Source organism: Ruditapes philippinarum, unplaced genomic scaffold, assembly GCF_026571515.1.
Source record: "Ruditapes philippinarum isolate M1 unplaced genomic scaffold, ASM2657151v2 ctg4959_1_1_1_1, whole genome shotgun sequence".
In the NCBI taxonomy this organism is placed as follows: Eukaryota; Metazoa; Mollusca; class Bivalvia; order Venerida; family Veneridae; genus Ruditapes; species Ruditapes philippinarum.
In genome coordinates this window covers 47,801-72,977 of record NW_026866358.1, presented here as the reverse complement: position 1 = coordinate 72,977, position 25,177 = coordinate 47,801, and the positions used below count along the sequence as shown (strand labels likewise).

Here is a 25,177-nt window from a genome sequence, read left to right as displayed (position 1 = left end):
TCCATATACAAGACTGCTTTAAGATTGGTTATCCATATACAAGACTGCTTTAAGATTGGCTATCAATATACAAGGATTTACAAAGTTGTGATATAGGAAATAGAGATATATGATGTTTATAGTGTGAACAAAAATTCTTAGTATTCTGACCAGAATTGAAAGAATGACATTTTTTTTGTGAAAGCTAGTGATGTATGCAAGAAATCAATGCTAAAGCCACGCCACTAAAATAGAACAGAAATAACTTGGTAGGGACCATTTTATAACCATGGAAATAAATAAACAGGATTTTAACCCTTAATGCCTACTTTTAAAAATGTCCTTTATCAAAAAAAATATATGAAAGACTGAATTCATAAACATAAAAGTGAAGGTAAGGTTTTGCTAGTATAATAAAACCCTACAAGAGAAATCAGATGGTAAATAAAGTAAGTGTTTTGTAATGGTCAGTACAACACTTAATAGCATTTAGATAAAATCATTTTACACAGACTTTACACAGATACAAAACACTTATAAAGGAAAAGAGGTTTTATTAGTAGGTTGCATAAGAAAGGTATAACAAAGGTGGTCTTAAACCACAGGTCAGATCAATTTTAATAATGCCATGCATATAACTGATGTTTCTTTCATTAATATTCCACTTGGAATTTCACAAGTATTTTTGAAAACACCCATTATTTTAGCACAGAAATATAGCACATATATACTTTTAAAATCAAAACACATCTAATATAATTATCCAAACTAAAGGAAAATGAAAACATACACAAAAAAAGAATAGTTGAAAGTGAATAAATTTGTTCATATCATGTATGACCCGAGAAATTCTTATATTAGAAAAAAACCAACAGATCTTCAATACATTACAATGGTTTCAAAGTATATCAGATTATCAATTTGATCTGATTATAGATATAAATACAAATTATTACTGAAAGTATGGTATTGATGTTCAAAAAGCATTTATTTCATGTATAGTACTGTGACTTCACTACATTTCGTTGGCATGAAATGTCATGGTTTTGTCACAAAGAAAATTTAATTTTTCATGGATTCTTAAATTTCTGGTCTGTTTATTTTTTCAAAAGGTAAAATGTAAATAATGCAATGCAAAATAATTTTACAGAAGACAAAATGAAATTTTTGTTGGATCTTAAATTTTCGGATTTACCTATCCACAAAAACCACGAAAATTAGTTCCCCACAAATTATAATGATTTTGCAGTAACTTAATTGTGAACTTCAAAAAAACTAAGTAGACTATTTGATGGCAAAATATATTGCAGGGTTGAGACAAAAAGAACAGCGGAAGCTGTTGTCAACCAGACAAGAACCTAATAGTAAATAATAACTGTCTTGGCCTTACTATAAATGCTATGATAGTTAACTAAATTAGTGTGATGAACCCTAAGATTGATACAAATTTCATTATAATGTGCAGTCAAGAAAAAACAACTGGAATTTAAAATCTTAATAAAAACAATTACACTATCTATCTAAGGTAAATAGAAGCACAACAGTCGGCCATTTATGTGTATTAAACAGCCATTTGTCACAAAATAACAATTTACTTAACTAATATTTTGGCATCAAATACAATAATTAACATGTGCAATTGTACAAAGTATAGGTTAGTGTTTGTAAGTCTGCAATAATGAAATAAGATGGGTCATGAGACATTGAATTCATGCTTACCTGCTTACAAACACTAACCTTCATAGTGGTTAAAATTATGTTTCAAATCTTTATACAATGTGGGTATGATGCGCTGTTTTAATTGGTTAATATCAAATGACAAGTTGGTGCTGATAAAATGAATTAAATGTATAAACAAATTTGAAAAATGGAGCGATTTCATAGGACGAAATATAATTTCAACCACTAAGATCATTTGAGTGCAGAAATACTTCTATTCCAAACATAATGGTTAATGTATATGGAATTAAATACTAATCAAAGTGTAATACTACAACCTTTAAAACATTAGAAAACTTTAAACAATGATTAATTTTACATGACTACTACATGTAATAACAAATGTTACAACGAAATGAAACACGAGTAAGGTATTCATTAGCAATTTGTTACCTTAACTAAATTCAGCCATCTTGAAATCTCGCTAAGACCATGACTATCTACCTAGACTTAACACACAATTATGCAGTTGGACTAGACCCTTTATTGTTGGCTTCCTTACCTTCCTAAATATCGTTTGTTACCCTCATTAACTTAAGTCGTTACTTACTTACTTACTGACTAAATGGATTTGATCAGCTTTCAATCTGGACAAAAACATTCATCTTTTTTAGGGAAAATTTCAAAATATACAAAAATAGAATAGCGATCATGATCAAAAGGCACAGATGTGCTGACGGATCTCAGTCTGCACTAGTCACATGGGTGTCTTCATTTGCCACTAGCAGGCTATGTGTTAATTTCAGCTATTTCATATCGAAATACAATGGTTAGTTGGACAGAATTTATTACAACGCTTTTATATAATGAGTAAGCATTAACCCCTTAATCTGCTGAATTTGTGTAACAGATAAGCTCAGTTCGAATTAGGAACAGTCCAACATAAATGTAGTGGTCTGCGCTGGTCACATGGGTGTATTCAATTGCCACTAACAGGGTTATGTTGGACAGCCCAGTTCAGAAAAGTTCATCATACAGTTATGTTAGTTAATACAAAAAGTTGGGCTACCAACAGTATACAGCCTGGTCAGACTGCAAATGTGTGCAAGGCTCGCCTAGCTCTAATGTGGATAGCAAAGGCCAATCACTTTCACTTCCAACAAGTTAAGGATTACAGGAATTACATGATTGTAGACTGACTGCTTAATGATCTAAAATATCATGATGTGCTACCTAATGGGTACATGTGCTTAAATGCTATGATTCTTCATTTTTTTTAATAATAGACTATTACCTTTCTGGCTGTTTGTAGAAGAGATGATGTAAGTCAAAATACCTTTACTCTGCCCTGTTCTTTTAGTTTAAATACTTTAAAATGTTTAAAAAACTTTATACCCTGACTCCATGGAGAACAATTTTGCATATAATGATTGTATATACGGGCATTGTCTTTATATCACCAAACTAGTTTCATGAGAGAAAAATTACAAAAAAATATTCAAACAAATACATGTATTGGCCATCTGTGATAAAACACTTTTTTTTAAGTCACCAAAGTTTACATACAGTTGATATTCATTTTATTACAGATAGAAGTGAAATAAGAAATAGAAGTGAAATAAGAAAAGTGAAGTAAGAAATAGAAGTGAAATAATAAATTAAAACTAGAAAATATCTTAGCCTAAATTGTAATAATTTTCACCAAAGAATGTTAAGTATTCTATATATTTACAACTTGCAAACAGCTTTTCTCTTCCTTCTTAATTAATTCATGAATTAAAAAAAAAATTGAACAGTGACTGATATAGAGTATATCTCACTGGTCTTACTTTCATTTATGAAGTAGAATTTTGAGGAAATGATGATGCTGAAATCAAACCAATGAATGCATAGTAATTAAATACAACACTATTTTAAGATATTTATGAAAACTAATTCAGGAGTGTAACAAGACATATACAGTCAAACCTTGATTTAAGGCCATCCAAAAGAAGGGCTTTACATTGCCTTTATAGGTAAATGGTCTTTATTTGGAATATACTATGGTTTGTCAAAGAGTGGTCTTTAATTACAAGATGGTTTTTATCCAGAGGTGGTCTTTTACCCAGGGTTTACTGTAAAATGACATAACCTTACTTAAAATTCCACTAATATTATTCCCATGCTGTAAAGAAACTTTTTTTACAGGTACTATCATTCTTATGGTCATATAAATTGTTGAAAACCAAAAATTTCTTTTACATAATCTCTTCTAATAAAAAAACATTGATAAATTTTGAATATCAAATGTACAGTAATAAGTGTATTATGCAGATAAATTTTATTTTGTTTCAAAAATAAAGAAAATACCTAAAATTCTTATCATTCCATATTAGAATTCTTTGCAATTTTTTTTTAAAAAATCCAACATATTCTATTTGAACATGTACATGTTTACAGGTTACATTGTACTACCAATGTATCTGTATTAACAATTTTTGTCAGTAATTTTCTAAAACAGCAATTCATAATCTACAAAAAAATGGCATATTTTGGTATCGCTTTATCACAGAATATTTCTATACATGAAAATACTTATGTCCCATTCTTAACCTTATACGTCTTTTTCTAATAAATCGATATAAAACAAATAAAATAACTAATGATACAGCACAAATTACATATGTCGTTGTGGATAACATGGATTGTTCTGATATGTGTTTTCCAGTCATAACTGGTCGCTGTGCGTCTAAAGGTTTTTTATTCGGTTTTCCAAGAATAAACTCATTTTTTGTCTCATCTTCTTTCCTTTGTTCAACCATATCATTTTTATCATCGTACTCATAATCATCTCCATCTTCTTCATCATCATCATAATCTTTCACCATCTTTAACCTTTCTTCGTCCTCAAATCCCTCTTTATCATAGTCAGGACTCTTCCCATGACCAATATTACGCGCATTTATATGTGGGTGAACGTTTTCCCGATCATTGTCATCATATCCATCATTATAACCATCATCTGCATTATAATCATCATCATCATCATTATCATTTGGTATATTATCATTATCATCAACCAATGGTTTCCCCTCATTATTCTTATCTTTATCATCATAATACTGATTTAAATTACGATCAATTTCACCATCATCGCGTTTATCATAATCTGGATACTCATCATCATCTTCTTCCTCATCTTCATATTCTTCATCATCATCATCATTATCATCATCATCATTCTTTTCATTATTATCATCATATTTATAATCATAATTTTCCTCATCTTTATTCAGATTAGGATTTGTTTCTTTGACTAGCTTATGATCATTACCTATTGCATCATTGTCACTGGCTTTATTGACTAATTTTACTTCCTGTTTAGAACCTTTCCCATTTACAATAACATCACTTTTCGCAATATCCTTGTTTTCAACATTATTTTGAACTTTATCAAACCTATCTAATGGATTAACAAGCTCATTTTCCTTATTCAAGTTCATTTGAAGTTTTTCAAAACCACCACCATTTTCATTATTAACACCAACTTTCCCAGCCTGATTATTTTTGTTATATATACCACCTTCACCTTTAGCTGAAAGGTTATGTACACCAGGGTTAGGTTGTTGAGATTCAATTACTTTTTTACCTCTTTCTATTGGTGGGGGTTCTGCAGAGTGTACCTTATGTTTTATAGAAAATAGTTTGTTAGCATCAGGCTCACATAGATACCTTAGGTACATAGCTAGAGCACCACTAGCAACTGCTGTTTTATGTGCTAGACATCCACCTGTAATACAACAAAATGTTTTATTCAAACAAAATGGTATCATTTAAAGAGAATAATCATTTTATACATGTACTAAATTTAGTAGAGATATTTTTTTTTAAAAATCTGTTTCATTTAGAAGTTTTTTCTCTTTACTTTAAGTACATGCCTAAAGATGAGCATAAATTTTCAAGAAAATCAAACTTGGGGAAAAAAGTACTAAGATTTAAAGAAAAGACAAAAGATCAAAATTCAAGTAGTAATTTATATGTTATGTGCAATTAATGACTGATTTTGCAGAATTTATCACCATATTTTTACTGCATGACTTATGCAGCAAGGTACATTTTTTTGTGCATATTTTGACCACTTTTTGCCAACTTATGTGAATTATAAGTGACATTTACAATGTGTAAATTACTTTCTTTGTTTACATCATAATATTTACTTTTCAACACATTTTCATTAAATAAGCATGAATCTGAAGGCATATTGCTTTAACAGGTTTGTCTTGCAAATTTAATGCAACTTTGTGGTCACCAAAAGTTTTTTTTCCTGACCAATAAATTGTGCCCAAAATAACATAAATTATGCTCATTCACACAAATGCTGGCTATTTTTTTTTTTTTTTTTTTCAATTTTATTTTGCCTAAAGTTAATATCCGGAAATTAATGACATATACATATATTTTTTTTTACCTGGCAACTGAGTTCCATGAATTTACAATCCCAAGAAATTGCCTTTTGTCAGCAAACCACAAAACTTTATGCCCTCAAATTCAAATGAGTTTACAGTATTGTTCTTATTAAATGGCTTATTAAATACACTAAATCCTGTACTTAATTAAAATCAATAATATTGTCCACAGAATAAATGCTACATGTTGTTATAACAAAGGCCAATTCAGTGGACTTTGCTATTGGGTTTTACTGTATCAACTTGCAATTTTCTTTTTTTTCTTCAAGTGGTTACACTAAAGCTAAAACAACTTAATAGCATGTATCAATCATTGAACTTGTACTTTTTTGTTTAATTATGGCTTACATAAATTATGTGTACATGATATGCAGTTTTAATTTTTGTTTGTGATTTACTATCTAACAAGACACACCTCAAAACTACTATTAGACATTTGCGACTTATAATGAGGAACGGGGATTGAGGATCGAGGACAGGTTATACAAAGGGATAATCTCAAAATAATCTAACATTTTATAATAAACACGGTTTCTAAGTAACGGATAACACAAGCATTGCAAGCGATAATTTGTGTTTGTATTACGTGATATTGTCCTGAATAATATTATTCCTGTGGCTCTACTTTAGGTGAGATGTCCCATCAATAGTCCTGACCGCCATATTAACTCGCATTTGTTTAATGCGTATTTCAAATAAAAACCGGATCACGTCTTTCACTGACGATACACTTACACCTTAACGTAACTCGAATAGCTTGCATCTATGTGTGCATTTGAAATACATTTTTGCCACTTCAGTGAGAAGTGTGGTGGGGTTATAAGCAAGCAAAAATCCTACCGAAATAAATGAACCAGATATTAAGTAAGCAAGATTAGGAGAAACGATGAAACTACATAAGTATTTACATCACAAATCAGAACTTTACCCTAGATCTGCATCATTCTTTATATATTTTGACATTGTGTAAAAATAGCTTTCAAACCCTGGGTAAATTGCAATAAAATCCATCATTGTTTTTTTTACTGACGCATTATCCTGATGTATTTTCAATATTCCATCTATAATTTATATCCTCCATAAGGCTTTTAGTAGACAGTCTTCTTTGATAAGTTCAAGCCACGTGATACCAAGTACATGAAAAATGGTAGTGACAGCTCCTGGTTTGGCGCTCAGCATTGAAACAGCATTGAATAATGTTTAATTATCGCTAGCCCCCCTATGTCTGATGTTGGAAATAAGATCGTGCACTTTAGAGTCTACAATAGGCGGATTGTAAGTGTATAAGTGTTGAAATATCTGGAAAAAAGTGATTGTTGAAATATCTGGAAAAATGTGATCCATCGGAAGCATTAAAAAACAGCAAAAGAAATCATGAAAATACAGACTCGGTTTGATTGGGTTGAACATGATGGATAAGAAAAGGTGCAACAATTCTTACGCCCCTAGCACCGGCTTAAGCGGGACTCAAATCTCAACACTTAAAAGTGCTGGACTCAATTATCTTAAAAGACTAGAAAAATACAGCAACACTGAAGTGAAGTACGGGGCACCTTTTTACGGCTGCTACACGGCACTTGACACCTGCTGCTTTGATGTATAACTCCGATTCAGTAACTCACTCCATTTCAATTTCACATTTCAATATTTTCAAAATATTGCCAGCGCTTTAGGCCGTACAACGTTTTGAAAGACGTCTTTTGAGTTAAGGGTTTAGTGCCGAAACAAAATACAGTTAGGTGCAGTCCCTATGGAAAGACCGGGCATCTAAACCAACGACAAGCTTAAGCGGCCAACATGCAGCAGTCATTGCTAGGTCAAGCTCTGATAAATCTAAACAGATGTATAAATGAGGACCAACATGGACAGCTGACCAGCAGCTTCGCTCGGGCCTAGTCCCGAGACAACTTGGTCCCGGACCAGTCCCACATGAGCTGCACAATCGAGGCCGTAGTCAAGATGTCAAGATATCCGTGCTCAAGTTGTCAAACGTTTTGACATCATCAAAGGACGACTATTTGTGCACGTCAGTGCACTAGACAAAACAACCGTCAACACCAACAACCACTGGCTGAGCTTATGAGAAAAGTTCCGAATTTATTTAGGGAACTTGGATTCAGTTCGTCTTGCAATTACTAAAATGAAAATTAAGATGTTAGGAAAGAAATACAGTAAGATATCCTGGCTTTATTTCAATGTTCATATTATGTGTTGAGATGACCCCTCAATATTAACCTAACTGTTCCTCGATAATCGTTCCCGGCATTATGTCGCAAATGTCTATTAAAGTGAAAATGGTGAGTGTACATGTAAAAGTCGAAATAACTTTACATTTTGGCCTGATTGTTTTCAATTTTGCATTCTACTATGAACCCATTTGATCCATGGATTTTTTATTTATAATTATCCAAATATCCTTCCGAACATATTGGTAATGTTCAAATGATAAAGGGGGGGGGGGGAAATGTGCTAATCTCATCATGTGTAAGAATGGTTAATATTAATGCTTTTAGGGCTTGTTTTACATTGCAAAGGTCCTGTAACCCTGTTGTTTACCATTAATCCAAATGGGTCACATTGAGAAATTATATTACAATTTATAAGAAGAAAATACATGTGTCAGTAAAGTGCACTAATTCAACTTTTTTATTGACATGAGTGGTGTTCAAATAATTATTTCTTAAAAATGCAATCATCTTACTTTTACAATAATTTAAGGTTACATGCTCTATACCCTCATTTTCAATCCATCAAATCTTGACAAGAACGTCAATCTGAATGCAAACAATACATTTACAAAACTCTTCAACACTTCATCATTTTAACAAATTATAACATAATTGAATATCTATGCATTTTAAAGATATGAATTTTCAATTTTTGCATACCAGGTTGCTAAAAGCTAACAATATAATATCAACACAAAACACTAACTGACAAAATCTTAGGCAAGTTTTCATGCCCCCCCCCCCAGCTTGGACAAGGGCAAACCTGTACCGTCCCCACCAGTAAGTATTTGGGGCATAAAAAATCACTGATACTTACCAGACATTGCTTTTTCCACCAAGAGTTTCCTCCCATTATTTTTAGGCATTTCCCACAATGCATCATTCCGTTTCTGAAACTTCCTTTCATCGGCAAGTCTACCATGGAATTTTATATTTTCAGCTGATTTGTTATAGTTTTTCTTAAGATTATCTACTTGTTTTGCAAATTTCAGTAGATTTGTTTTACGTTTTCCTCCATCCTCTTCATCTTCATAATCATCCCCTTCACCAGTTAATTCAGGATCAAATTTCGGTACATAACTCTTTGTTTTCTTCATTTTACCATAGCAACCACCTTTAAACTGCCAGGACAATATTTGTGGAAGAAAGTTCAAGTCCAAAAACTCGTAATACCCTAGGCTTGGACAGACAAACACTGGAAAACAAAGCAAAAATGGACCAATGGCACTTGTTTCCTGGTATACATACAAATATCAGAGTACATGTATAGTTTTGAATCATGCAATGCAGATCAGTTTGAAAAAAAAACTATTTAAGGAAGAAATTTTTTCTTTTAAAAGTAGTTAACATTTGCAACCATTATAGAACCTGGTCATATTAAATGGCTCTATACATTTGCCACTTTGTAGCTCATTTTTTGCATTCTGATATCGAAATCAAACTTTTGATGGACTATTTCAAATTCAAAGCAAGGATAATCCATGACGCACAACTAATGTTTGACTAAAAACTATATAAGTTTCTTACTTTGTTCCAGAAATAGATCTTGTATAGCTGGAACAAGGCCATGTGGTAATTTTTCCACTGTTTCCCTCAACTGTATATAATTGTTGGTACATAATTCCTGTCTTAAAATAGTCAAGTCACCACGACCTAGCTCAAATAAACGTGCTTGAAGTTTCTCAGTACAGTCAGCCTGCAGTACATGAATGTAAAATAAAAGTGAAAATAAAAATAGAAGTTAAATTCAAAGTTTAAACAAGCTCTCAAAAGAAGCTTCGAACAGATTATCATTGCCAATGCAAGTAAACTGTATAAGATACAAGAAAATCAAAATAGAAATGTACGTATTTCTGGAGGGCTCATTTGTAAGAAGTGCCCTTCTTTAAATATAACTGGTTGTTATTTCTGTTTTTCAATATAACACAAAAAGTTACACAATAATGATAATACAATTGTAACTTAATGTCCTAGATATGTCATATCAGAATCAGACTATCTTTGTACATCTTTATCCTTACCTAACTTTTAAGCATCTATATCTCAAAACATGAAATACAAAGAAAAAGTCTGAGGAAAAATTAATACAGAAGATGTTCTAAAAGGAAAAATCAATTAAATGTTATTCAAATAACTTCAATACATTCATTAAATGAATAAGAAAGATTTTTTTGTCTTCTATAGCTAAAAGTACATGTATTTTCATTTCAAATATTATACAAGCAATTATCAAATCCCCAACCGGTTAGAGCCCCATCAACATTCTGAAGGGCCATTGGCCATTCACTAATGTTTCAATTTTTCTCTATTTTAAGTAAATTTGTTGGAAAAGTTCTTTAAAAGTGATCACAGGAAACAGTTTTTATGAACAGACAGACAGACGGACTGAAGGACACTCTAAAGTTAATATTTGAAACATCCCTGTTACCAAAATATAACATTTTTAAAAGCAAAATTCTTAAAAAGGAGATAACTCTTGAATTAAAGATGCAATTTCATAAGAATTTTCAGCTCTTTTAGACTAATCACAAATATTGTTATATTTGCCATGTTTTAAGCCTATTTGTTGCCAAGGCAACCAATATTTTTTCAAAATAGGAAGAACAGATAAGACAAGCATAATCTCAAGACTGCCATCTACCCATATGTCAAGTTTCATAAAAATATTTCCAGTACTTTTTGAGTTTTCAATGGATTCAGTTTATGTGTAAAATTTGCCATATTTTCAGTCTATGTGTTGCAATAGCAACCAGAATTTTCAACATAGGAAGAAAAGAAAAAGACATGCATAATCTCCAGATTGCCATCTACCCATATTACAAGTTTCATAAAAATATTTCTATTACTTTTTGCGTAAACACTGGCTCCAGTTTATGTGTAAAATTTGCCATATTTTCAGCCTATTTGTTGCCATAGCAACCAGAATTTTCAACATAGGGAGAAAAGAAAAAGATGTGCATAGTCTCCATACTGCCATCTATCCATATATCAAGTTTCATAAAAATATTTTCAGTACTTTTCAAGTTATCGCGGGATCCAGTTTTGTGACGGACGGACTGACAGACAGACAGACAGACGGACGTTCTAACAGGAGAGTAATTATGTGGCTACTCTATTGTTCTCTCTATTGTTCTTTTTAGCCACACAAAAGAAAATAGCCACATAAAAGCATTACGGAATGAATGACATCAAAGAGAAAGAACAGTTACCTATTGTCCCTCTAGCCACATAATTACTCTCCTGTGAGTGCAGACAGACGGACGGAGGGTAACCTAATTAGGGGACTAATAAGAGATATTTCTGCCCATTTGATAATGTCAGACATAATTTGGCCTTAAACAGTAAAATATAGTCTCAATGTCAACATGTATATATGATTACCTTATCTGCTAACATTGTCCACAGAATCTGGTGAGTAATACCATATCCTAGCAACCCTGGACTTGTCATAATGAATGCACATTGGCTACTGATGTCACATGACTGCCCATGTAACTTGTGAGAACCAATCAGCTCGGACATACATTTGTCACTTGTTTCTTCATCCAAATTCACTGCAAAACAATTTGATTCATTTTGTTTCCTTGTGTTTTATTATGTCAATAAAATGATACCATTGTCATATGGTAACATGGGGATTTTCTTTCTTTACTCATAATTCTGGGAACAATGGGTACAAAGGTGAATTTAATTAATTTTTACTCTCCAGATGACAATCTTTTTCTCTCAAAGCCAACTTAAGATAACGAGATTCAGATTCATTTGTTAATTAAACTGCAAAGTTCCAGTGATTTCCTACACAATAAAAAGCGAAGACATTATTGCCGACATTGCCTTCTTAAACTGCTTTTTTAAGAAAATTCAATTTTCCTTGTAAATTTTTGAAATTAATACCATATATAATTATATCAAAACTATTTTATATTTCTAAAGTGGAGATCCTTTAATGTAAAATAGGAAACAGTAATAGGATCCAGGAACAAGCATTAGATACATGATTGTACTTAAAAAGTAGTACTTTTACGACGAATGATTTCATATTCAAGCTACTTACTTCAGGCAGAAAGCATCTAATAAGTCAGATCTAAAATCATAATTAAAATGTTTTAAAACTTCTAAAGAAGGAAAAATCAATTCATTTGCCAGCAAAATGTGCCTTTAATACATTATTGAAATACAGTAAAAACGTGTGCAAAACTTAAGAAATAAATACACCAATGAGATGATATGTTGTTTACCTGTTTTCTTGGCTGTCAGGTAAGTGATCTTGGACCAAGCATAGGTCATGTTGACTCTCCTACGATGGTCATCAAAAATATTCCATGCATTACTAACTAGGAAACTCATCTGACTGAAACGAAAAGTGCAAATAAAAATAAGGATTTTTTTATTCTTAATCTTAACCTTGCGACCACTACAGTATGGAGCAATTAGCACTTCTTGAAGGTATCGTGTCCCTGTTCGAATTCTGGTAATTGGAACAAGTGCTTAGTTGCACGAGCAGCACCACCTATAAACATGCAGCTATACAACAATCATACCAGTTGTATAAGTCAGAAAAAGTAAGTCTTTTTCATTCTTACAAATTTACAGAAATATTAAGCATGGTTGTACTGAAGGACATCACCCCACATCTGACTTCATTTAATGCTGTTAACTACTGAATTTTACCTTTTGAACTGACACTGAGATTTTATAAGACACTTCTATCTTCAAAATCAAAGAAGTCCACCAAGAGTAGAGAGACAATATCCTCAAAGAAGAACAAAAACATTTTATACACCAAAATATTTGTCAAGGTCTGTTGTATAGGTGGTGATGAACAGGATTATACATGTATAACTTAATACAGGACTGCGGTGTAGATGTATTGATTGTTAATGACATTAAAACATGTGTTTGAAGTTAGTTTTAAAACTCAGATAATGATGCATGTGCATATAGTGTAGATACCATTAATTATTCAAAATGATTTACAGATTGTCTATCAAGATAAAGGTAACTGCAAAAATAATATTCATTCAAACAGTGTCTATTCTGGGAGGGGGGATGGGAGGATTTACTCATATTTTTGAAAAATCCCTCCTACTAGTATTTTTTCAGAGGCAGGGGGGGAATTTTACATAGAGAAGAAGGAAACAGATCAACAAATGTGATATTTTCTCACTTTTCGATATAAATCCCCCATGTTTTTCAAATCCTAGAATAGACACTGTTCAAAAACATTTAAGGCTAAACAACTATTTGTGCTGAACAATATACAATATATTCTAGCAATGTAACAATAATGAAATGAAGATTATTATTAAGAAGATTTTTGGAGCTGAAATTGAGGTTTTGTCTTACATACATGTCTACTGAGGTGACTTAAAAGGCATCAAGGCATATTACATTTAATTTGAATAGAAATAACAAAAACTTGTATTTTGTCTAGACACCGACCATTGAATAAATACATGGGTGCAAGTTAAAAATTTCAGAAAACCTGAAAACCCTGAAGTTAGTATTATTTCAATTGATTTTATATAGAAAGAGAGAGAAAAAGAGCTTTCAAGAGAAGAAAAAACCTGAAGTTCAGGCAAAATGCCTGAAAAATTGTACCCATGTATATAGGGTTACAGTAGGCTTATTGAGTTGTCAATGATATTTCTAGGTATTTTAGAAAAATTTGTATCAATATCTAATAATTTACTTCATTGAGTAAGGCCAATATTTCACATGAAAAAGAGTGACTTTAGTGAGCTGTGAGACTTAACAGGACTGGTATGTTTATTTGCACATTATATTCTTTGGACTAACAAAAGTCAAAGAACTGAGGCAATAGGATAAATATATTGCGTTTTTTCCCCCTGTCACAATACACATACATGTACTGTTGTCTTCTTTTCTGGCAAGTCTGGCCAAACAATTGTGACAAACAACATATGTATTTCTTGGCCAGAGCCATTGACTCAATAATAATATATTAGAATCTGTACACCATGCCACAATATGTGAGCTTTTTAGTGAAGAGTGCTTATTGATGAATCTGCAAAACTAAATCTTAACATCAAAATGAATTTCCCCACATTTACTTTAAATACAAATTTGATTAAGCCATTGTTACTGTTGCTTTTTGGACTAATTTATAGAAGCATTTATAATAGCTGACTATGTAAATCAGAGAGTTACAGAACAAAAAGTTATTCATCCATGGCAAACCATCTCTACGTCTGTTTTTAATGTATGATTGTTTTGTCCTCTATTTTCTCTTTTTAATGACAATTTGCTTCCACTTTGCAACTAGTCGCTGTTTTAACCTTTTGGTTTATTTAATTAGTATTAAGATCTAATTGTTCATTTCAGAGAAAGCAGCTGTCTTAGAGTGTAATGTGACCTATGCATTAAAATCTGTACATAATATACACATTATAGTGTGGTGAAGTATAATATTTTATGTGCAATTATATGAACAGATCAGTAGACAAAGGTGTTTGTACATTCCAGGCAGTTGGTCTTAGTAATGGTAAATTAAAGTAAATGGCATGGTTTGAAAACTATGGTTCAAACATGTAACTATGGTCAGGCAATCATCAAACAGCTATGGATGTGCTGGCTGATCATGGTCTGTACTGGTCTGTAGCTGCCAGACGTCACAGAGTTGAATAAATAGAGTACATACAGACATTTTCTTGTACAACTTCACCAGAGGAAATCAACCTATGTATGTTTTACCCAAGGGCCGGTTTTCTTTTTTTTTTTTTTTTGCTAGTTTTGTTTTTGTTACAACCACTAAATCTAAATAAATTTCTGCACCAAGAAATAAATGATATCACAGTAAATAAACCATCATAAGATCTGAGAAAGTAAGCAAAAAAAAACCCAGTACAGTGCGAGCGTGTGTGCAAGCTTGTACTATTATAGATAAGAATATCCTTTGATAAAGCAGGAGTTTGCATGTCTGTAATCTATTTAATGATCTAATGGATTTTCAGGAGGGAAAACTGAAATGAAAGAGAAAATTGACCAATTTTTTAAAAAAAAATTTGAAGTGTACTACTAAATTATGCTGTAGCCGGACAACATTTTGTTGCATGTTAATTGAGCTCTGCAAATGAAGAAATTAATACAAATTTTCTATTTTTTTATTAGCCCATACTTGACCTAGAAAGGAAGCATTCTTTTTGAAGGGAGAATAAAATTCTTAGGTCTAAAAAAACTTAACTTCCTTTGGCTTGCATACAGTTTCTGCAGGAAATGAAATAATATTATGTAAATACTTTAATCAAGAATTCCAGTTTTTCAAACATACAATTTTATCCCTGATATAAGGTCAGTTTCCTTTTTTCAACAATTTGAATTTACCCTACAAACTCTGCAAAATATGATGAAAACATTTATAAGTTAATACAGTTTGCTTTTAAAAATAATTTAAAGGCCCATTAATCTTTGGTGTCCTGTTATACATTCTACATGTATTGGCATGTATTTTCCTAAACATTACCCATTGACCATTAACATCTTTTGCTTCTGTTGCTTTTTGACAGTGAGTACATTACTAGTCGATCGTGATAAAGCATATTGTATGGAAGACAAAATACTATTTAGTTTAGTTTACATTTTGCTTCTTTAGTGACAAATGATTGTACATTCAACTTTTTTTTCCTTCATGTGATAAGCATCTTACATGCTCTAAAACAGTTAAGCATTATTTAATCCTTGCAAAACTCTTGTTTGCACTGTCTATGGAAAGATGTTTATTCATTTCTGATGCATAACGACTGTCTTTAAGACATGAGAGAGTTTCATATAAGTTTAATATAAGCTTTAAGCTTTCTAATCAATCCTGAATGCAATTTATGTATTGAAATTAATTTTGTTTGAAAATATGGGAAAAGAAATAAATAATGTATGTTTAAACCAAGATCACTGATACTACATTTGTATTTATATTAAAGGAATGACTTTAGCCAACACAGTAAATTTATTGGGACTTATATATATATACTGATTTCAAAAATGAGAAGAAAAAAACAACTACATTAGTGAAAAGCTTTGATTTCAATCAATTAAGGTAATCTACACAATTAGAACTATACAATAAATTGTTACAGACTGAGTAAACATTTGAAAAACTTTCAACAATTTTGTGACAAAAACTTACAAGGCATTCTGATGATGCTGAAATGTCAAAAAAAAATTCTTTTTAAGGCCCACCAAGCCTTAATTTACTTACTAGATCATAAGTCTGATATATTTTGAGAGCTATATAATTAAGGGGTGTGGTGGCCTAATGGTTAAGGTGTCTTGCCATTTGGTCTCCACCGTTCAAACTCTATTGAAGTGATGACTATGTTCCCTAAAATGACACCAGTACTGGTTAGTTCCAGGAAACAGACACTGGTTCACAGCTACATGTAGGCTACAAGCTTTTGTCATTATTAAGCTAAAATAATGTTGAAACAACCCATAGAAACTAACGCTATAATTAGTCTACTGGCACAAACATGTAGTTTAGTCAAACTAAATTTACAATTGTTAATAAAAAAAAAATTGCTATTTTGACAATTTATCTTATCAAATCTTGACTGAAATGTGTTTACTAACTCCAGGGTGGTTACATTAGCTATAACGGCAGAATGCACTACACAACTTTAGATGAAAGTACCAAATCTCCAACTTTATATGAAAGTACCAGAACGTGACACGACTCATTATACTAAATACACATGAGCAACAACATCATTCAGGAATTTGTACTTCTATAATATCATTTCACATACCTCAGACATAGTGGAATACCACAATACAACAACTGGTAAAGTATCAACAGTTACTACGAAAATGACAAATTTGTTGCATTTGTTGTAAATCAAATTAGAAATGCTACCTTGTATAAGATCAACTTTTTAAGGATAATAAGCTAATTGTGTTTTTCTCACTTAATTTGGAAGTTGCCTCTTTATTTTATGGAGAAAAATATCGCTAAAATTGATAATGTGGGAAATAACAAAGTTGGGAAAACTGAACGGTTTAAAAGAAAATTTCTTGTGTGTGTGTTTGCTTTTGTTTACCCTCGCCACCGGAAAGAAACCATTTAACCTAAATATAGGGGATCTGTTGTTTATTTACTAAATGTTATATCAGTGTTATATGCATACCATATCTCCCATAACAGGGTCGTCTCTATGTACGACCTGTGCCATGGAAGAATTTGGGAAAAGACCTTTTATACCTGTCATAAAATGTGAAAAATCGCTGAAACTGATCAACTTTAAGTCTGGTGCAGTGATGGGTCTTTAATCTGTTTTAGTACATTGTAGGTCAGACACTTTTAATATGCAATTTAAAGATAATTAAAGAATCTGCTTACACATGAAATCAATTCCCTCTCAAGAAACTTTATTTCTCTATATCTAACATCTATATAATCATATGACTTGAAGAGAAGTTGATGATGGAAATAGAATCATCTCTTAACATGTTCAATTTAATGCAACCTCAGTCTTGTCATAAAATTTGTTATATAACTTTTCATATTAATGATATGATATTTTCTAGAAGATATTTCTGAAATATAATAAAATTATTACGGGTTGTTTCTAAACAGCTAAACAGAACTTATTCAACTTACAATACTTGAGTAAATCTTGCAGAATGTTACAATTGGCTTTAAATTATTGCCACTTGCATTGAAAATAGTTACCTGCTGAATTTCTCAAATGGACTTGTCCAGTTTCTATTTTTGGAATAATCAATTATCAATTTTGGGGATATAATCAAGCAAGGTGTTTCTTTGTCACAGTACACATAACACATGTACATGTATACCAATATCTAAATTGGTGCATATATAATCATGATCTTGGGAATTGTCAAATTTAATATTTCCATTTACAAAATAAATAATGAAGAACATAAATGTGAATAAAACAACTAATACAACCAAAAATATGGCAAAAAAACATGGAATATCAAAAAATATAGAATTTTTTTTAAACATTTTCATCATACTGCACTATTTGTGTGTCATAAAAAACAATTTTAACAAAGAAATGCTTTACTTTCTCTTCTGAATGACATAAGGAAGTCTAAAAATAAACCAAACTTGAAGTACGGTACTTAAGGCAAAAGTGCCTCAAAAGTGCCTCTTTTGCTTCAAAGTATTTTTAAGTATTTTAGCATCATTAGGTGAAACAAAGATACCATATATGTATCAAAAATGGTCTCATATTTCTTCTCTCATTGATTAAAGCAGTAACAGTCAGTAGATGTCAGTGGATGACTCATAAAGTGCTATTAATTTTTGATATAACACTTACATTTCATGTTTTTCAACAACAAGTAAGAAATTGAAATTAATTTTTTTTTCAAGAAAATTTTGAATAAAAAGCTTTCTCACAACATAAAGTTTGAAACAATTCATAATTTTAATGACTGAGAGTTTTAAAATGTTTGTAAGTGTTTGATATAAGTTTTAACTATCAAAGTATGAAAATAAGATTGAAATTCATGCAACAAAGAATATCTTTGCTTGCTTTAAAAAAAACAAAAAACTTTAATTCTAATTCATATACTTTTCTTTTTTTGTACATGCACCACTGATACACACTTGGACATTTGAATGCAGGTTCCAGCTATTTCTGAAAAAGACCCCCAGCATTAAATAGGTACTTTTTTTTTCAGCATTTTGAAAAAATTGAGAAATACATAATATTGAAAAACTATCTTATACATGCCTTTAAAGGTTATCAACATTAGAACAATCATATAACCTGTAACCTCTTCTAAACAATTTAGAAAAGTTTAATTTTTCTCAGAAGAAACATTTAATTATGTTTTTAAATTGGAAAAAAGGCTTTTTTAGATTGGGAATGGGGCCTTATATTGGCCCCTGGTGATATAGTGAAGCTGGGAAATCCCGCACCAAGATAAACACAGTTAAGTATATGTAGAAATGAACATGTCAGAAATTATATAAAAAGCTGTCCCCATGAATAATGAATTAAATGTAAAAGCATCATAAGTGTAAAAGCTATACAATTTTATATGCACAATACTTAAGCATAATACTAGTACACTTTTTTTTGCTTGAAAGATTTTCAGCTGAGTTATTGCGTGAATAGAAATGTCTTTTGCCCTGCTAATGATTTTTGGGTCTCCAGCTACACAGTTGCTGCAACATGCGATTGGCTATCATGAGGCGACACATGTGATCACTGATGGCCTTGTGTAAACATATAAGTGTTTTTTAAACACATGCAACCACTTACTCACTAAGATATGAAAATATGCACACCATTTTAAGTAAAACTGATTATGTAATAGGAACAAGTGTAAAATGAAGAATTAAGAATTTAGAAATATCAGCAAGAGACATAGATAACATAGTTATCTATGTCTCTGTATCAGCATATGATTAAACAAAGGTCAAACTGGAAAAAAATGAATTTTTAGATGGAAAGAGGTTATGAATCCACTAGCATTATACTTTTATGTACCTAAATGTGTTAAATTTCCAAAGGGAACGATTTATTTTATCCATAAGAATAGGCCTATTAATATTAAAATGTCAATACACATTCATGGAGTCACCACTCCAGCAATATAATATGTTGGAAACAGAAAATGTATGACTTGTTGAAAATGACCATAATTATGTGCATCAGAAACATACACTGTCTGTTTCTTTAAAGATTTTTTGTTAACATGTACATGATATGCATTTGGCTAATTTTCTGGCCATAAATACAAAGCACTGATGGAGGCAAATTGTTACTAGTGTTTTAATGAATTCTCACATTTTCTTAATAACATTTTTTAATGGGATATGCACATTTTTCTGTAACTTATCAGCAAACATTTAAGGTATAACTCAAGCATTTTTGAGGAAAAGTGATATATTTGACATTGGAATAAGAGACAGACTCAACTTAGACCTATATTGCACTGATGAAATTTAATTACCTGAGATAGTCTTTTATTTTACTTGTAAATAAAAAAGGTAAAAATAGTGTAAATTACCCTAAAATTTTCACAGAATGTGTATTTGACCTTACTTTATCAAAATATGTAAAAAAGTGATTTTTGGTAAAAATGTGACTTAGACTAGTATTGCGCTGAGCCATCGATTTGACATATTAAGACTTACTTAAAATAGCTTTCACCATCCTTTTTTACATGTTCTAGGGCAAGATTACATGTTTTTGTTGCCTTTTCTCTCATCTCTTTAAGTTGAGACACAATACTTGTTTTCAGGTGCTGTAATTGTCCGGACCCATGCTTCGTTATCAGTGCTCCAAGATGACCTAAAAGTAAAAATTCAATCACTTGTAAACTAATGTCAAGTACTTATAAAAAATCTGACTTCAAACCATTAAGTTTACTTATAAGAATAAATGACATGTAAATTATCAACAGTGGCCTAATGAGCCCTAAGACCATTGAAGGTGAGCTTTGATGTTTTTGAATTATTGTGTGACCAAGTAAAGATTTGTAGGATATGAGCATTATATGTTTATGTAAATAATTTCCTAAATACATTTCATTGCATGTACAATGTATGTTGCTTTATGTTTTAAGGGATTACCATGGACTAAAAATTTAGGGAGAACTGAATTCACCCTTCAGGAAAAATATGGGTAAGTTTTGAAAGTTAGTGATAAGTGATGCTTACATGTATTGCAACATCTCATCAAATCAATTGGATTGTTTTTTTGTGTTTATTTTTCAATTTTATTTCACAAAATAATAATAACAATGTGTTACAAGTAGGCCTATACATGCATATAAAAATTAAATATACAGCATACATGATGTACATGATGTATATGGCATATAAAAATATAAATGAACAAAATAATTATGTATTTGAACATCTGTATGATATAAGGAAATACATGTTACATGTTACATGTAGTACATGATGTACTACTATTACTAGTTCAATCTTAAATGTATCCTGTTAAATTGCTCATTAAAGAAAGTATGCATTTATATCAACACAAGTTATCATATGCACATAGTAGTCTTTAGCACAGTATACATAATACTGTTTTTACATGAAAATGACAATCATTCCATCATTGAGTCTTATTAATATAAAGGATCATAAGCACGTAGCAGCCAAACACCATTCTAATCTGCTACATACCAATTAAAACTATCTTGATTTAGGTTCTTAACAAACTTTTCATTTTGGAGGTTCAACAGTTATATATATGACTCTTATTCTAACATTCTTTCAACACCGTTTCACAAGATAATAAATCCAAATATTGTTTTCTGAGCCATGTATCAATGCAGTTAATGAACAATAAAAGATTTTTAATCCATTACATGTATTAGATAATCCAAATTCTATCACATTTAAAGATGTTGGCTACACTAAGCACATGTGCTAATTACATCAGATTACACAAGCAGTTTTATCAAGTAGTGAAAAATACATGTCAGATTTTTGGGCAACAAGAATTTTGCTTTTCCAATAAAATAGGGTGAAGTGAAAATATTTTCGTCTAAGTTTTTGCCTGCCTTCACCCTCAACACAATCCCTGTGTTTTACTGATCAGATACCCACTAAATCACTTGCAGAACTGTAACTATTCTTGTTAGAAATTTGCCAGATATGTCAGATTAACTTAGACTGGTTAAGAAGTGTGCTCTATAAACACTTCTATAAACAATCAGCAGCAAAACGTTTGGACAAACATACATGTAGGGCTTGTAGGCAAGCAGACCCATTCCCAACAGCAAATATGCTTATTCTATAATCAATAGCACAATTCAGAGTACTACACCAAAAGAGTCTGCACACTGGCTCAAATAAAATAATAGCCAATATTTTCAACTTAAAAAAAATAATAGCCAAAAGTTCAGCGGACTATTCACGAATTAGCGATTAACATCATAAGCAGTTGATTAAATAAACATTACATTTATAAAAAACTTTTTCAGTTTTATAAAGTTTCTCAAAAAACTGATACATTTGTGTATATTGATAACTACCTTTTTTTTTTTAAACAGAACCACAACTTTAATTGTTATCATAGAACAGAATAAAAATGTTAATTATAATTAGTATAATTACTGTATAACAATAATTTTAAAGATTCATTATAACTTTACATAATGTTGTTATCAGACAACTTCTTTTGTATGTTCTAATCAAATTTTGTCAGCTATAACCACTGTCAATTTCCACATTTCACACAGAACTGGAGTAGATCTAGGTCATATTAGCCTATAGAAATAACACAAGTTTGCAAACTCATTCACAGAATGCAGCCTTTTTTCTGAATAATTTACTGAAAAATATCATCATCACCAATGTAATACAAATTTTCTGCCATAGCAGTAGAGATTTTTAAACAGAACATAGCTTATTTCACCTTTAAATAAATATCAAAATTATCGGTGTCGTGAAAATATGTGACAATCAGATTTTTTCTGTTTTCTGGAGAAATATTCACAATTTTGGTTGTTGTGCAAATAGTTGTTTTGAAGTTAATACTTTTTAAATATTTTACCATTGTTTTCCACTGGCGTTTCAGTCAAGTAGCTTAAAACAAAAAAAATCAAAATTTGCAATTACTGCAATTCACGGTAAATTTTGGGTAAGTCAATATCCACTTTATCAATTTTAAAACGTTTTTTGTGGCTAATTGACGGATATTTGATGGCTATTTTAAAGGCTGGACAATATCTTTAAAATACTTATACAATTATACATCTCGCATGTATTTTATCACCTCGGGTAATATAGTAATCAGCACGTGACCGGTAAAAAGTTGACACTCAATTAAATGCACCCCGCTGGTGTTAATTAGGTCTACTGCATTCTTTATCGATTTTTACACCTTATATAAACACTGTTGGAAGTAAAAATTAATCGCCAGATTTTGTAGCCAAAATGCAAAAATAATCGCCAATCTTATAAAATAATCGCAAATGGCGACTATGGCGACCGACAGCGTGAGCCCTGAAGGAGGTTTCAAAAGGTATCAAATATTTTTCCCAATTAAACAATTTAAGATGCCAAATTTCTTAAACTCTGCTTCTAATAAGGTTCTAATTCCCCCAAAATGACTAGAAAAGATCTGGTGATGTAAATAGTTATAGTACAAAAGCTTTTTCAATAGGTAAAATATACAATTGTGAATTTGGAATATTTTTTAATTTAAAAGTTGATTCATCTGGCAGCAGATATATAAATGTATGCAATTGTGACTATATGTATGTTTAGACCTGACATTCCTAATAATACAAATGTAGAGGGCAACAGCATTTAGCAGATACATATGCAGTTTAGACTACCACAAAAACTCAAATAAAAATTTGATGGCTCTATGAGTATGAGTGCATTTAGAATTTTGTTCATGAAACAAGCACTGAAGTGCATAAAAGGGCATGCTGGTCATGTCTGACACATTTCACAAAGTTTGGTCAATATTTTCTAATTAAATTAAGTTAAATGGCTTTAAAACTTGATGAATTTCAACTTCAAATCAATAAATGGCAAAATGCTGAAAAATGTAATACATGAACGATTTAAACAGATTAAGAGGACAAAAATGAATGATTAACTTAGCTGTCACAACCATATAATCTGATAATTGTAGAATGACTTTTAAAAGAGGAAGGGTGCAGTAAACTGACATGAGTTTAAGCACATTAATCATTTAATGGGAGAAAAGCAAGGACGTAACTTAGTAGATTTATAAAATAATCAACCTTTAGTTTAAGCGTAAAATTATACAAATGGATTTATTCCATAGTATGAAGTTTGAAAATTATTCTAAAAAAATCTTTATATTAGCACCGTTGCAGTAAGCTAAAGTTAAAACTTATCAAAGTAACACTTCAAATTTATTATAGTTCTACATCGCGAAAACTAATTGCAAAATATACCTTCCAAAACTCGAAGTCCATAAAGTCCGTCAACATTCAAATTTTTATAATCTCTTTCGTAGAAATCAATAATTTTTTCAACAGCTTGTAATACAGATTGCAAGTCCTTGTCAATATTATCCTGTTTTGCAAGTGGAAGAAATAAAAACAGCACACAGATTATCAACAGAACCGATGCCATTTTTGGTTTGTGTCCTCATAACGGTAATAACCGAACATATCCAAACACAGCCACTACTGTAACTTCTTATATTTTCGCGGTTATTAAATTTGTTTCGTTATTAAGGAAAATGACTGTCATTGCATTTTGCGCATTTTGAAGCTTGAAATATGAAGTTACTTGTGTCATAGGCCAGTTTGTTTTGTATACTGTACCTACTTTATGAAAACATTTTTATTTATAATTTATAATAAATAGACTGTACTGTATATATGAACTTACAAGAGCTGTCAGGTACTAGCTGGCTCATCACAGTCAGATAATTATTATAAATGTCCAGTTTCCTCATTTGATGTTGATGCTCTTTATATAAATACTGAGTGTATGTATATATTTTTACTTTTTTAGGATGGCAATCGCTAAATATGTGACATTTGTTTGTTATCAATAGATCTACCACTCTGGGTTGTCAATAAGTTTTCTGAGATGGCTTGTTTGGCTGAGATGTGTGTGGACGTTAGTTTGCACTGTTCATGGATGGTACCATCCATGAACAGGCTCAATCAAATTGAGCCTGCAACAATTTCAATTTTGTTGTTTTGGACTTTCTTTAGGGATTTAATATTTTCTCTATTTTGTTATAACGTCAGAGGCATAGATAGAGTCTACATGTTATCTATGTCTGTTAACTTGAGGTAATCATTTTTGGTTTTATCATATCCAGCAAAGACAGTTTTCTAAGTTTAACTTTTTAATGGCAACCCTTGCACAACAATGTGACCCTTGTAAGTTTACACAATTGTTCAGTTAGTGTATTC

General features: G+C 31.1%; 1 protein-coding gene across 1 annotated transcript; it reads right to left on the bottom strand.

Moving 5' to 3' along the window:
- Positions 1 to 2,844: 2,844 nt before the first annotated feature.
- LOC132732272 (uncharacterized) lies at positions 2,845 to 24,393 on the bottom strand. The gene is made up of 7 exons (XM_060718662.1): positions 24,200 to 24,393; positions 20,442 to 20,598; positions 12,550 to 12,662; positions 11,693 to 11,865; positions 9,839 to 10,007; positions 9,129 to 9,506; positions 2,845 to 5,407 (listed from the first exon to the last, which is right to left on the bottom strand). Exons 1-7 carry the CDS (start codon positions 24,378 to 24,380, stop codon positions 4,197 to 4,199), a joined length of 2,382 nt encoding a protein of 793 aa, XP_060574645.1. The 5' UTR covers positions 24,381 to 24,393; the 3' UTR covers positions 2,845 to 4,196.
- Positions 24,394 to 25,177: the final 784 nt, after the last annotated feature.